This window comes from Phaseolus vulgaris, chromosome 2, assembly GCF_000499845.2.
Source record: "Phaseolus vulgaris cultivar G19833 chromosome 2, P. vulgaris v2.0, whole genome shotgun sequence".
In the NCBI taxonomy this organism is placed as follows: Eukaryota; Viridiplantae; Streptophyta; class Magnoliopsida; order Fabales; family Fabaceae; genus Phaseolus; species Phaseolus vulgaris.
In genome coordinates this window covers 41588658-41603080 of record NC_023758.2, presented here as the reverse complement: position 1 = coordinate 41603080, position 14423 = coordinate 41588658, and the positions used below count along the sequence as shown (strand labels likewise).

The 14423-nt window shown below is 36.7% G+C and overlaps 1 protein-coding gene across 1 annotated transcript; it reads left to right on the top strand.

The window, feature by feature from the left end:
• Nucleotides 1-252: 252 nt before the first annotated feature.
• On the top strand, nucleotides 253-14205 carry LOC137812190 (exonuclease 1). The gene is made up of 14 exons (XM_068614107.1): nucleotides 253-495; nucleotides 670-789; nucleotides 1885-2008; nucleotides 9336-9473; nucleotides 9600-9809; nucleotides 10052-10228; nucleotides 10344-10415; nucleotides 10958-11081; nucleotides 11406-11542; nucleotides 11649-11703; nucleotides 11817-12580; nucleotides 12661-12712; nucleotides 13506-13722; nucleotides 13798-14205. Exons 1-14 carry the CDS (start codon nucleotides 335-337, stop codon nucleotides 13874-13876), a joined length of 2430 nt encoding a protein of 809 aa, XP_068470208.1. The 5' UTR covers nucleotides 253-334; the 3' UTR covers nucleotides 13877-14205.
• Nucleotides 14206-14423: the final 218 nt, after the last annotated feature.

The window sequence follows — 14423 nt, the reverse complement described above, 5'->3', positions numbered from 1 at the left end:
CAAAAGTGAACAAAATAATAACCAATAAATAATAATTCACTAATCTCCAATTAAAATAATAAAAAATAATATTTATTTGTTTTTTCACTTTTCACAAACCCAAAGCAATAACAAACATTTCTTTATTTAGAATTTCGATATTTCCCGCTTTACACATTAAATGTAATTTATATAAAACACGTAAAAACAGCAAATAATATAAAGGGAATATAATTTATATAAAACACGAAGAAAGAGCAAATAAGTAAAGGGAATATAAGTTTTGGCGCGCAATTTTGTTGTATATATGAAATGTGTTGTGTGATTGGTAGCGTAGTAGATTGTTGAAAGAGGAATGGGAATTCAGGGGTTTTTGCCGCTATTGAAATCGATTATGGTTCCAATCAATATCAAGGACTTGAAGGGTTGTTCTGTGGCGGTAGATACCTACTCTTGGCTCCACAAAGGTGCCCTTTCTTGCAGCACCGAACTATGCAAAGGGATACCCACTACCAGGTCACTTCCCTTTTACCCTCTGCCTTACTGTTATTTTATTGGGGTTTTCTTGGATTCATTGTTTGGAGAAAGCCAGCTTGTAAAGGTTCGATCTTTTAAAATGGGCTTAACTGCATACAAACTGGGTGTGCTGTTCAACTGAGTTTCGTTTGTGCATGTATTGGTGGGTTTTAGGCACATTGAGTATTGCATGCACAGAGTCAATTTGCTGCGCCATTATGGGGTTAAGCCCATTTTAGTGTTTGATGGGGGGCTTCTGCCAATGAAGAGTGAACAAGAGATCAAGCGTGCCAGGTGCTCTATATGTCTTTACAACATTGAATTTTGTTTTTCTTAATTGATTGTTTTTGAATGTTTTTTTGCCGCAAATAAGAAAAAACTGTTGGGTTGAGTGACACCTTAATTGTTAATGGGACGTTTTCATGTATGCTACGAGTCTTGTGTGGGTTAGGTAGACTAAGAAGCTTAATGTGGTACTTAATATATGATGGTTTACCACTTAGTGGACTAGTTCTTTTGGATTGAATTCTCCGTTTGTGCTTAAGTCATAACAATTAGTGCTTTTGGATTGAAAGGGCTGTCTACGTATTGAGTACTGATAGGTGAATGCAGTTATCAACGTAAAGGAAAGGGGCTACTGTTGTGTAGGGTTCATGTGGATAGGGTGAAACTGTTGGGGATGTTGTTTCTTAAAAGAGGTGTCAATGTTGAGTTCTCCATTGATTAGAATAAGAATTTTAACGTTCTTAAGCTATGAGGTTCTTTGGTTGGTTGAACTAGTTTTTTGGATTGAGTTATCCTTTTGTATTATAGTCATAATAATTAATGCTTTTATTGAACAAAGTTTTCTTAAGCCCTGTCTAGCTGTCTCTGTGTTTGTATTTGTCAGGTTTTTATGCACATGCATAATTTGTTGAAATAACAGTGATGTCAGGTTTATGATCTTGAATTGCTAAAAAAATTCCATTTCTGTTCTAAATGACATACCTGTTTTCTACGCTGTTTGTTGATTGCTCTGGTGGTTCTAATATTGAGGTAAAACTGATTTGGTTCGGTAAGAACTTTAGAAAAGGAATACTCTCAATGATTTGGTAGTGGAATTGATAAATAATTTCATATTTTGAAACTAAGATACTGAAGAACCAATCTTCCTCCAGTACCCATGAAAATAACACATTGTCATGGGGTCTGAATTTTATAGTTTTTCTCTTCTTTTTTAAAAGGAACTATTAAGTATTAAAGGATACGAAATAAGAGGTTATGAACTTTATTACAACATCACCAGAGAGGAATTCTTTAATTTCTGGCAGGTTTAAGAACCTTATAATCTCATTGATAGTCTTTGTACTTTTGTGCATGAAACAAGTATTTTCTATGCTATAAGTGCAGGGTTAGAAAGGACAATTTTGCACGTGCAGTTGAACATGAATCAGACGGAAATTCAGCTGCTGCTTATGAGTGCTACCAGAAAGCAGTTGATATTTCTCCCCAAGTTGCACTTGAACTAATTCAGGTAAAAAGAAGTTAAATATATCATAGTTGGTCCGGTTGTTGATGTGAGTACACGTGTTTCCATTTTTGTAAGTATCATATATGTATTTCATTTGAATATATTCATTGCAATAATTCTTAAAATGTTTCTTTGTTGTTGTGAATTATGTGGCTAATCACACATGTAAATCCTTTACTTATAGTCATGTAAATCCTGTGTATCTCCAAATTTTGAATGATGGAAAAGTTGCTTAAGCCATGCAATCTTGCATGTAACTCCTGGTACTCAACTTCAGCACTGCATCTAGCAATTGTTTTCTACTTCTTAAAACTCCAAGAAATCAAGTTTCCACCAATGAGAAGATAATATCCAAAAGTAGACCTCCTATGTAATGGTGATCCTTCACAATTAGCATTAGAATAACAAAGAATTTTGGAATTGCCTCTATCTACATATATTAAACTGCAACCTGGTTCATTCTTGATGTATCAAAGTACGTGTATCATAACATTCTAATGACTATCACATGGGGCCTTTTGGAATTGGCTAAACATACTAACTGCATATGTGGTGTCTAGTCTAGTGATGTAATTAAGTCTACCTACTAGACAAAAGTATCTTTCTGGGTCATTTAGTGGCTTCCCTTGACCATAAAGAAGCTTCAAATTAGGATCCATAGGACTATTGTTTGGGTGACAATCAATCATACCAATCTTGGTCAAAATGTCTAAAGTATATTTATGCTGGGAAATGGCAATGCCTGACTAGGATCGTGCAACTTTGATGCCGAGAAAGTACCTAAGTGGACCCAATTCCTTTGTTTGTATAAGAATATAAGGTAATTCTTATGTCTTGAGCATAAAAAAGGAACATATTATATATAGACTATACAATACACTACATAGAGATGTGCCTAGGGCTATATATTGAAAATACATCTAACAAGTCAATATTTATAAATCATATACACCAAGTTTGTTACAAATGTAATCAATTCTTGTACCTTGCAATGATTTGGTGAAGACATTTAACTATTAATCATTAGAGTTGACTAATTGAGTATTAATGTCTCTAGATGCAATCCTTTCACAAATGAAGTGACCATCTATCTCAATATGTTTGGTCTTCTCGTGAAATTCCAAATTTAAGGAAATATGAGGACAACTTGGTCACAAATTTCGAATTCATCCACCCAATTTCCTCCAACGTATCCAATGCATATTTTCTATGAGAGATAACAAGTATTGGATTGTGTTACCTCAATCCCCAAGAAATATCTTTGTCAAGATCTTTAGTTTGAAAGTGTTGACAAAGGTGTTGCTTTACCTATTGTGAGATTTCGTGGTGATTATGCTTGTGACAGTCCAAGGATAAGGAGGAGTTTGTCTAATGCTGTTGATGCTTTGGTTGCCAATGTTATGAAATTTCAAGGAAATATGAAATAGAGTTTAAAGAAAGTTGAGGTTGAGGATGAGGAGGAGTTTGTCTAATGCCCTAGACTTTAATTTGAGAGTTCACATACTATACTAGTCATATGATCTGAGGCACCAAAATCAAGTATCCAAGGTCCAATAGAAGGATTGAGAAACAATATATAGGATTACCAAACTGAGCCACAACTGAAACAAATGATGCAGGTTGTTTGGTTGCTTGGAGCTTGAGAATTTCATGATATTTAAAGTAGGAGTTGTCAAATGACGAGCACTCTCTTTACCTTGAATCAATTTGCTGTCACCTTTGAGTTTTTTGCATGGGATCATTGGTATGTTGGTGACAGTCATGAGAGATTGACCAGAAGGAAGGAGCCATGAGTCAAACAAAACAATGTCAAACAAAGCCCAAAAGTTGTTCGTGATAGGTGGAGAAGCATGCAGGGAGGTTGCTGGAGGGTGAGTCATTGGAAAATGGCATTTGCTTGCTCAGAGTGTGGCGCTGATGATATGAACGATTGTGTGTAGGAGCGTCTAGGTCCTCTCATAAGAGATTTCGAAGAACAATTAGGCTTTGGACAAAGGGAACTTTAGGCGGCTTCCGATTATATCAAGAACAGGAACAATAAAGAATATGATAGAGAATTGAGAAAAGGAAACAAAGTGCATATATTATTCATATCCCAAATAATAGTTCAATACTCTATTTATAGAGTACTAAAGATTACAAATGATAAAGATAAATGATAAAATCCTAATAAAATCCTAACTAATTAAATAAATGATAAAATCCTAATAAAATCCTAACTAATTAAATAAATGATAAAATCCTAACTAATTAAATCCTAAAACTTTAGAATATAACAATGCCCTCCCCATAACAACATTCTTGCCCTCAAGAATAGAACAATGGGTACTTCTTCAAATCAAAGTAGAACTCCCAAGTTGCATCTTCAGGAAGTTGGTGCTTCCATTTCACTAAAACCTTTGTGACTGCCCTTCCTCTTCTCTTAACAGTCATGCGGTCAATGATAGCTTCAGGTTCTTTCAATTGTAGTGGGTCTTCAGATTGATAAGGCAACGTAGTGGAAACCACCATGTCGCCCACATGTTTCTTTAGTTGTGATATATGGAAGACATTGTGAATCTTAGAATGTACTGGATGTTCTAACTTATAAGCTACCTCCCCCACCTTATCCAAAACCTTGTAGGGCCCAAAATACTTTGGGCTCAACTTAGCATTTGATTTAAAGCTTACGGATACCTGCTTGTAAGCTTGCAACTTAACGTAAACCAAGTCACCAATCTCAAAACCTCTCTCGGATTTGTGTCTATCTGCTAGTTGTTTCATTCTCTCTTGTGCTCGTTTTAAATGAAATTTTATCACTTTCAACATTTGTTCTCTCTTGAGAAGGCTTCTATCGACCAATTCAATGCTGGATTCCCCCGGTAAGTACGGTAAATGGATAGGAGGTGGTTGACCATACACAATTTCATACGGGGTGGCTTTTATGGCTGTATGGAATGTGGTATTATACCACCATTCTGCAAGAGGGAGCCATTGCACCCATTTGTGTGGTGAGTCAACACACATACATCTCAAATAAGTTTCTAAGCATCTATTCACCACCTCTGTCTGGCCATCTGTTTGGGGATGATAACTTGTGGACAGTTGAACTTGCATTCCTTGTACTGCCATAAACTCTTTCCAAAATTGGCTCACAAAAATCGGATCTCTATCACTGGTAATGGTTTTTGGACATCCATGTAACTTGAACACGTTGTCCAAAAATGCTTGAGCAACACTTCTCGCCGTATATGGGTGAGTTAGAGCCATAAAATGGGCAGCTTTGCTCAGCCTGTCTACTACCACAAAAATGACTTCTTTACCTTGTGAACGTGGCAACCCTTCGATGAAATCCATGGTGATGTGCTGCCAAATGGTCTGTGGAATGGGTAGAGGTTGTAGAAGGCCTGGAGTAGCAGCGGTGTCATATTTATTTTGCTGACACACAGAACAGCGTTGGATAAAATGTTTGATATCTTTATTTAGGCCTCTCCAATAAACCATTGCCTTGACCCTTTTCACTGTTGCATTCATACCCGAGTGACCGCCCTCCGCTGAGGCATGTAGCCACTGCAAAATCTTCTTTCTCAATATCCCATCTATCCCTACAACCAGCCTGCCTTTTCTTCTAAGTTCATTGTTTTCCCATGTATAATGTTTATGGGAACTTGTATGCGCCTTTAACTCTGTTATGAGCTTCTGTAAGTGAATATTTCTAATCCATGATTGTTGTATATCCTGTAGTAACTCAGACTGTAGTTGTAAGGTAATTAAACCTTTGCATTCCACTACGTCCCTTCTAGATAATGCATCAGCGACAACATTTTCTTTTCCTTGGCGATATTCTATGGTGAAATCAAATTCCATCAGCTTGACTAGCCATTTTTGTTGAAACTCAGTGGACCATCTTTGATCTAAGATGTATTTAAGGCTGTAATGATCCGTCTTGATAGTAAAATGACGATTCAACAGGTAATGTTGCCATTTTTGCACAGCAAAGACTACTCCCACCAACTCCTTTTCGTATGTTGAATAAGCTCGTTGTTGAAGGTTAAAAATTCTACTAATAAAAGCTATGGGATGGTGGTGGTCTTGCATCAAAACTGCTCCCACGCCTTGCCCAGAAGCATCTACCTCCACAACAAAGACTTTTGAGAAATCAGGTAATGCTAAAACGGGAGTACTGCTCATCATCTTCTTAAGGCCGTGAAAAGCTTGTTCAGCCCTCTCACACCAAATGAAATTGTCCTTCTTAAGCATATCAGTTAAGGGTTTAGTAATGATGCCATATCCGCGGACAAATCTTCTATAATACCCAACTAAGCCCAAAAACCCTCGTAATTGTTTTAAGGTTCGTGGTAGAGGCCAGCTTACCATAGTAGCAACTTTGTTGGAGTCCGTGGAAACGCCCTGTGCATTAATAATATGGCCTAAGTACTCCACTTCGGAAACAACAAAATAGCGTTTAGATCTCTTGGCAAAAAGAGAATGGATACGGAGAGTCTGCAACACTTCTTTTAGATGTTGTATGTGCTCTGTTATGTTTTTGCTGTAGACTAGAATATCATCAAAAAACACCAACAAAAATTTCCTTAAAAACCTCTAAAAAATGGAGTTAATTAATCCTTGGAATGTAGCTGGGGCGTTGGTGAGTCCAAATGGCATCACCAGGTACTCATAATGTCCCGAGTGTGTTGGAAAAGCTGTCTTCCACACATTGTCGGGATTCATTCGAACTTGATTATAGCCTGCACGTAAATCAATTTTCGAAAAAATAGTAGATCCTGCTAATTCATCCAATAAATCATCAACTAAAGGAATGGGAAATTTGTTCTTGACTGGGCCCTTATTCAAATCTCTATAATCAACACAAAGTCTCCATGAGCCATCTTTTTTGCTCACCAGAACCACGGGGCTGGCGTAAGGGCTGCAACTTTCCTGTATAATTCCGGATTGCAAATATTCATGTATAAGTTGTTCAATAATATCTTTTTGGGTTGTGGCATACCTGTAAGGCCGTTTGTTGACAGGATTAACTCCCTGAATCAATGGAATATGATGATCATGGCCTGGGCGAAAGGGTGGTAATTGTTGTGGTTCCTGAAAGACATCTGCAAATTCTTGTAAGAGATTCGCGATCTCAGTTGGAATATCCTGTGCTGCAGCATGTGTAGTCAAGGACTGCAACAACATGTCCTCCTCTGCACCCACGTGCATCATAGACAAATGCACACCGTCAATAAAAGCTTTACTCAACTGTTGCTTGTGTGCAGGTTTAAGCTTGGGGGCCATAGAGCCACGGAGAACATGTCGCCTTCCTTGTACATTGAATTCCATAGTGAGTTTGTCGAAATTCCATAAAATATCGCCCAATGTTATGAGCCACTCAATTCCCAACACTAAATCGCAACACCCCAAAGGAAGGAGTAACATATCAACAGTAAAAGTTGTGTGCTGAATTGTCCAACTAAATTTTTTTACCACGAAAGATATCTTGATCTTTGACCCATCTGCTACCACGACATTCAAAGGGGCAATCGTCTCAATTATGCACCCATATTTTTGAGCCATTTGGGTATCTAAGAAATTATGAGTGCTGCCACTATCAATGAGAATATGTAAAGGTCGTTTTTGATGATATCCAGTTATTCTCATAGTTCTGAACCCAGCCACTCCTGTTAATGCGTTGATTGAGATTTGTGGTTCCTTCCATTGCAATAAATCAGTCGCGTCACTGGGAGGACTATCCTGTGCGTCATCTTCTTCCTCCATCTCCATGACGTGAAGTTGTAATTTCTTGTGTACCCTATTGTGCTCCATTGAGTAGGGTTCATCACAAAAATAACAAAGGCCTTGGGCTCTGCGTTCTGCTATGAACTCTGGCGTTAAGTGGCGTGTGGGTTTAGGTTTGGGGACCGCATTGATTGGAGCTGATGATGATAGAGGCACTGGAGCTGGACCTAAGACTCCCCTGTGGAATTTGGTCGTCGACTTGCTGGAATTGGCTGCTTCATACGTCCTGGCCAAAGTAAATGCATGCTGTAGAGATGTAGGTTGGAACATGCGTACCATCATTTGAATGTCGTGCTTTAAGCCACTAAGGAAGCAGCTGAGAATATGATCACTAGCTAAATTCAATCTTGTAATGATTGAATCGAACTCTTCATGATAGGCATCAACTGAAGTCTTTTGTCGCAGACGCATCAACGCAACCATGGGATCATCGCCAATTGCACCAAACCGATCTTTTAGACTTTTGGTGAATCCTGGCCATGAAGGTGCATCCATATCTAAATCAGAGTTCATAAGTGCAGTATGCCATTGCAAGGCCTTGCCTTCTAGATGCATAAGTGCCAACTGTACCTTGAATTCCTCTGAAGTCTTGTCAATGAGAAAATAATTTTCGCATTGATAAATCCACTGGTTAACATTTTCGCCATTGAATCGAGGAAAGTCGATGCGTGCCAACCGCGTGCCACACACATAAGAAGACCCCGTTCGAGGTCCGCGCGACATTGTGTCCTGTGAGGGTCGAGGGGAGTGTTCACCTCAAGATTGAGTAAGTAAATCCTGGATGGTGTCTTTCATAGAAAGAGTCAAGGTTCCATTCAATGTAGTCGCGAGTTCCATAAACCTATTATCCATCCTTTGGGAGATTCGATCTTCCATCTCCTTAGTAGCTTGAGCGGAGCGTGTTGAATCTGCCATTGAAAGTGCTGGAAGGTCCTAGCTGATACCAATTGATATGAACGATCGTGTGCAGGAGCGTCTAGGTCCTCTCGTAAGAGATTTCGAAGAACAATTAGGCTTTGGACAAAGGGAACTTTAGGTGGCTTCCGATTATACCAAGAATAGGAACAATGATAAAGTATATGATAGAGAATTGAGAAAAGGAAACAAAGTGCATATATTATTCATATCCCAAATAATAGTTCAATACTCTATTTATAGAGTACTAAAGATTACAAATGATAAAGATAAATGATAAAATCCTAATAAAATCCTAACTAATTAAATCCTAAAACTTTAGAATATAACAGCTGATTTGGACAAGTCAAAGATAGGAAGCTTGTGCGACGAATTTAGGCAGTGATTCTTGCACAGTGGTGGTTGTCGGGAGATAGTGTCTTGGATGTTTTCTGCTTGTCGGAGAAAGGAGGGTCAGCATTGGTGAATGGAGGATTGCAGCATAATTATTTGTATAATATAGGAAAACCTAATAATGGATAATAATCGAGAATATTCCTAATTATTAGTTGTACCCATTTCCCTTATTACTAAGATCAAATAATATCTCTTACAGTTCTATTATATCTCCAAATAAATGTTTAGCATTGTTTTTTTGTGCAAGGTATTGAAGCAGGAGAATGTGCAGTATATTGTTGCTCCTTACGAGGCAGATGCCCAGATGACATTCTTGGCAATTAGTGGACAAGTTGATGTAGTTATAACTGAAGATTCTGATCTTATACCATTTGGCTGCCCTAGAGTAAGTTTACCACGTGGCTTAACATATAAATGTTTTATGTTATTTGTTTTCTACTGTATATTTCTTCCTACTTTTTTATGTAACTCCTTGTTTTTTTATTGGCCTGTTTCTTCCTTGAAAATTTAGATTCTCTTTAAAATGGACAAGTTTGGTCAAGGTGTTCAGTTCCAGTACTCCATGCTACAAAAGAATAAGGAGCTTAGTTTCGAGGGGTTCAACAGACAAATGGTTCTTGAAATGTGTATTTTGAGTGGGTGTGACTATCTTCAGTCCTTGCCAGGTATGGGTCTTAAAAGAGCCCATGCAAGCATAAAAAAATTTAGAAGTTATGACAAGGTAAGTGCGGCTGATACACCTAACAAGCATGATCAGGACCTTAAAAATCAATAAGGATTGTATTAGCCGTCAATGTTCTTTTTTTATTTATGTTTAAACCCACTCAAGCAGTCAGGTACATCTATACACAGCAGAAATCCCAGAAAGTGTTTTTTTTTTAATAATATATATCTTTTAAATCTTATATGTAAATCTTTCTATATGAAAATTTTCTATTTCTAATGCCAATTCCAATGTTTCAGGTTCTTAAGCATTTGAGATACAGTGGAGTTTCTGTGCCTCCCTTTTATGAAGAGTCATTCAAGAAGGCATTACATACTTTCCAATATCAACGAGTTTATGATCCAATTAATGAAAATATTGTCCATTTGTCTAAGATACCTGATGATATTGGTGTCGAGTTAGACTTTTTAGGCCCATATCCTTATTTCTTAATGTTCTTTTGTCATTTTAAATTAATATCACTCTGCTCCATTTTTGTTCAACCGTCTATGATAGGATCTTACTTGAAAGTATACCTTAACCTGGGATACACCCATGCCAAAAGATATAGCACAAAGAATAGCAAAAGGGGATCTTGATCCAATTACCAAAATGCCATTTGAGGTAAGCCGTTTAATTTCTTCTTTATATCTTTATCCATAAGAAACTGTGTTTGTTAAAATGAATCAGTAAATTTTCTATTTAACTGAAATATCCATGCCTTTAGTGCGTGTCTTGTTCAAAATAATATGATTGATTTCATTCTTCAGTTTTGGAATAAGAAGGATAATTTGCATGATTGTGAAAGAAAATGAGTTTTGAAAATGACATGAATAGAATTGACAACTGAAAAGACTGCACTGTTCCTTTTTGTGTTTGCATGGATGAGTGTGAGTATGTATAAATTCTACAATGAGGATACTTTCTGCCAACTATTTCACTGAGCATACTATTTTATGAAGTTTTGGGTGAGATGCATGCTTACATGCTAAAAATATTGTAAATAAAGCTTGAGGAAATATGAATAAATCGTTACTATTTCTTTTCAACAAGTATTAAGAAAAGCAAGGTAAACATTGGACATGGATGTATGCGTCCTCAAAATTTTATAGCCTTCTTGTTTAAAGGGCACTGTTGGTTGAAGTCCATTTCTTTTTAAATGGCAGGGAGAGAATCTTACAGCCAGATTGGCAATTGCAGGAACTAGTCAATTCAAAACTCCTCATTCTGAAAGTACAAAGAAAAAGATTGATTTGCCCGTGCAGAAGAATCTCTTGACCAAGTATTTTTGTATCCTAAGAAGCATTCTTCAATTGATTTCAATCAGTTTAGCTTGTTTAAAAGGGAGGAATGCACTTTATGGTTCACTCCGAATGTCCTGATGCTGTTGATGCTTTAGTTGCCAATGTTCTGAAATTTCAGATTCAAGATTATATAACATTCAAAATAACTACAGAACATTGAAAACAATAATATAACATTCAAAACAATCAACTTGAGGCATTGAATTATGATGGCATTTAGGGTCAATGTTTCTTAACGACATACTGCCACTTGTAAGTAGCAGTGTTTCTTTTATTCCTCCTCAGAGTAACTTTTCCTTAGCCATGAAAGGTGTTGCTTCTCTTGAAGCAAAAAGGAAATTCAGAGCACCTCGGGTGTCACCTACTGCTGCTAAGGAAACAAAGAATTGTACTGCATCACTCATTCACTCTGAGAATTGGGGAAGTGCCTGTCATCCTAATAGCCATGTAAGTTGCCTGAATATTGAACTGTAATAGTGAAAATTCTGCTCATTGTAGGTACTTAAACTCTTTTAGATAATTTTTAACTTATTTTTCCCTTTTTCTTCTTTAGATTGAATATGATTCTGCCACAAAAATTTCTGAATTTACAGAGTCTCCATACCATGGTAAGCTATAAATTTGCTGGTTTGATTTGGTCTTTTGGATGGGAAAATCTAATTTCTGATGCCTTTACATGTGTTAGTTGATGATACTCATTACATTGTTTGCATGAATTAAGTTTCTATGGTGGGTGAGGAGAAGAAAAGCCCTGAACATGCAGTACTGCAACAGCCCAGGCAGCCAATTCATAAACCGTGTTTGGGTTTGCACAAGGAGCATGGACGCACTAATGTCCAAGACACAGTAGAAGAAAAAACCAGGGAGGCAACTGGAAAGGTTATTGTTAGGAGTGCTTATTTTCAGCACAAGCAAGTGGAAAAGAATGTTTGTGATGAGAAACATGAGTACCAGTCCTCTAGCATTGTCCTTGAAGGGAGAAAAAATGCCATATCTGACAGTGATTTATGTAATGATCATTTGAAGAATAAAAACCAGGGATTTCATGACATAGTTGAAGGAAAAACCAGGGAGACAACAAGAAAGGTAATTGTAAGGAGTGCTTATTTTCAGCACAAACAAGTGGAAAAAAATGTTTGTGACGAGAAACAAGAGTACCAGTCCTCTGGCATTGTCATTGATGAGAGAAAAAATGCCATATCTGACACCGATTTATGTAATAGCCATTTGAAGAATAAAGACCAGGGATTCCATGACATAGTTGAAGGAAAAACCAGGGAGACAAGAAAGGTAATTGTAAGGAGTGCTTATTTTCAGCACAAGCAAGTAGAAAAGAATGTTTGTGATGAAAAACAAGATTACCCATCCTCTGGCATAGTCATTGACAACAGAAGAAGTGCCATATCTGACAGTGATTTATGTAACAACCATTTGAAAAATAAAGACTTGAAAAGGAAGATATTCCCTAATGACAATATTCAACATGTAGGATTTCTTAACTTTGAACCTTTGGTTTTCTTTAGCACTCACTTTTAGTTTTCCACTGATGGCTTGACTTTTTCCAGGAAAATTTGCACCTCAGGCAAACGCAGCGTGCTTCACCTCCTCATATTAACGGTATAAATCAATTTGAAGAAATATTAGTGGGTTTCACCTTCACAAGTGAAATAGCTACTGTTAATTGTCTTGCTATTCCACCAATTATGTCTTTTTTTTCTTTTGCTTCCATTTTACTCGCTGTCCAAAGTGGTGGATATCACTGATGTATAATCTTTTAAGACTGACATTACAACTTCCACAGGAGATTCTATACATACTGATGGACCAGTTCATTGAGAAATTTCATTTTCAGTTTCATTTTCTTGCCAATTTGGCTTATGGATAATTAAAAGTCTTATTGAGTGATGCCTAACATGAAAGCTTTTATTTAAAAAAATAAAAAAAATTAAAAGTCTTATTGATTCTAAACAGTAGCTTATCTTTTAAAATACAGACTGGTGTCTTAGTAGAATATCTAAACTGTAGCTTATCTTAAATAATTTAATATCGACTGTGTGTTTTAGTAGAATAAAGTACTGACCCGTGATGTTGTCTGAGTTGGAGAAGATACTTGATTTATCGGTATTAACTATTAACCCTCATGTGAAAGTTGGAAATGAATTTCATAAATCATGCTTCTTATGCAAGGGAAGGAGGAAAATGATGAAAGGAGATGGTCAATAAAGAAGAAATGGAGATTACCTAATCACCAAAAAAGCTCAGCCATAAGAAAGATATTTGATTTAGGAAATGGATTAAGTTAGGGTTCGGAAATGATATCACCAAGAAACAACTCTGCATGTTTTTTAAACAATCATGTAGGAAATATCTTGGTGAAGTTTCTCTGAATTTTGATGTTTCTTGAATTTAGGTTGCTGTGATCACAATGTTGAAGGACCATTTACAGAGAATAGTAGTGAAGAAAAATTCGGGACAAACATTTCCCATCTGGGTCAGTATTCAGAAATAGCTGAGAAGTCTATGGAAAGATTTGTCTCTGTGATATCATCCTTTAGATGCACTTCTGGCACTCGTGTCAGTGGTCTCCGTGCTCCGGTGAAAGATCTTCCGAACACTTCTAATAATAGGTAATCTTTCTTTGCTAATACTGAATTTATTATCCCTTAGACTTTCCTATGTGACCTGTTTATCATAATTCATAGGCAAAAAACCGTGGACTTTGGACAATATGCATATGTGCCAAAGCACACAAAGACTAGAAGAATAGCACCTGGGAATTAATTCAAGTTGTTTAGGACTTGATTTGAGGTTTATCTCATCATTTCAACACCATTCTGCCCCAGCTTAAACTTGCACTGAATTAATTTTTCTTTGGCTAATTGTTTTCTTGATGCAACCATTCATTAGCTAGGAAATAGGTGATCTTATTTTCTTCATTAATACCACACCAAGTATAAAACTTGGTTCAAGAGCATTATGAGACAGTGAAAGCTTTGGTTAGGCGGCCATTTTTCTAAATATTTGTATGTCACTGAATAAGTGTATGATTCCATGTTTTGTATTCTCATTTATTGATATCAATTGAAAAATAGAAGCATTATTTTTCTGTTTGTTACTGGCTTTAAGTTCCAAGGGTATTCGACTGGTTTTTTGTCAACAAATCTTGCTACATGCTATTTACCATGAGATATCATTGCTACCTTGTCTCCTTTTTATAGGGTGGAAAGTTGAGATTACAGGTTCAGTGACGATGATCCTCATGCGATAATACAACTTGATACCAAATAAATACAGAACCAAATATACATAATTTTTTAAAATTATTTTA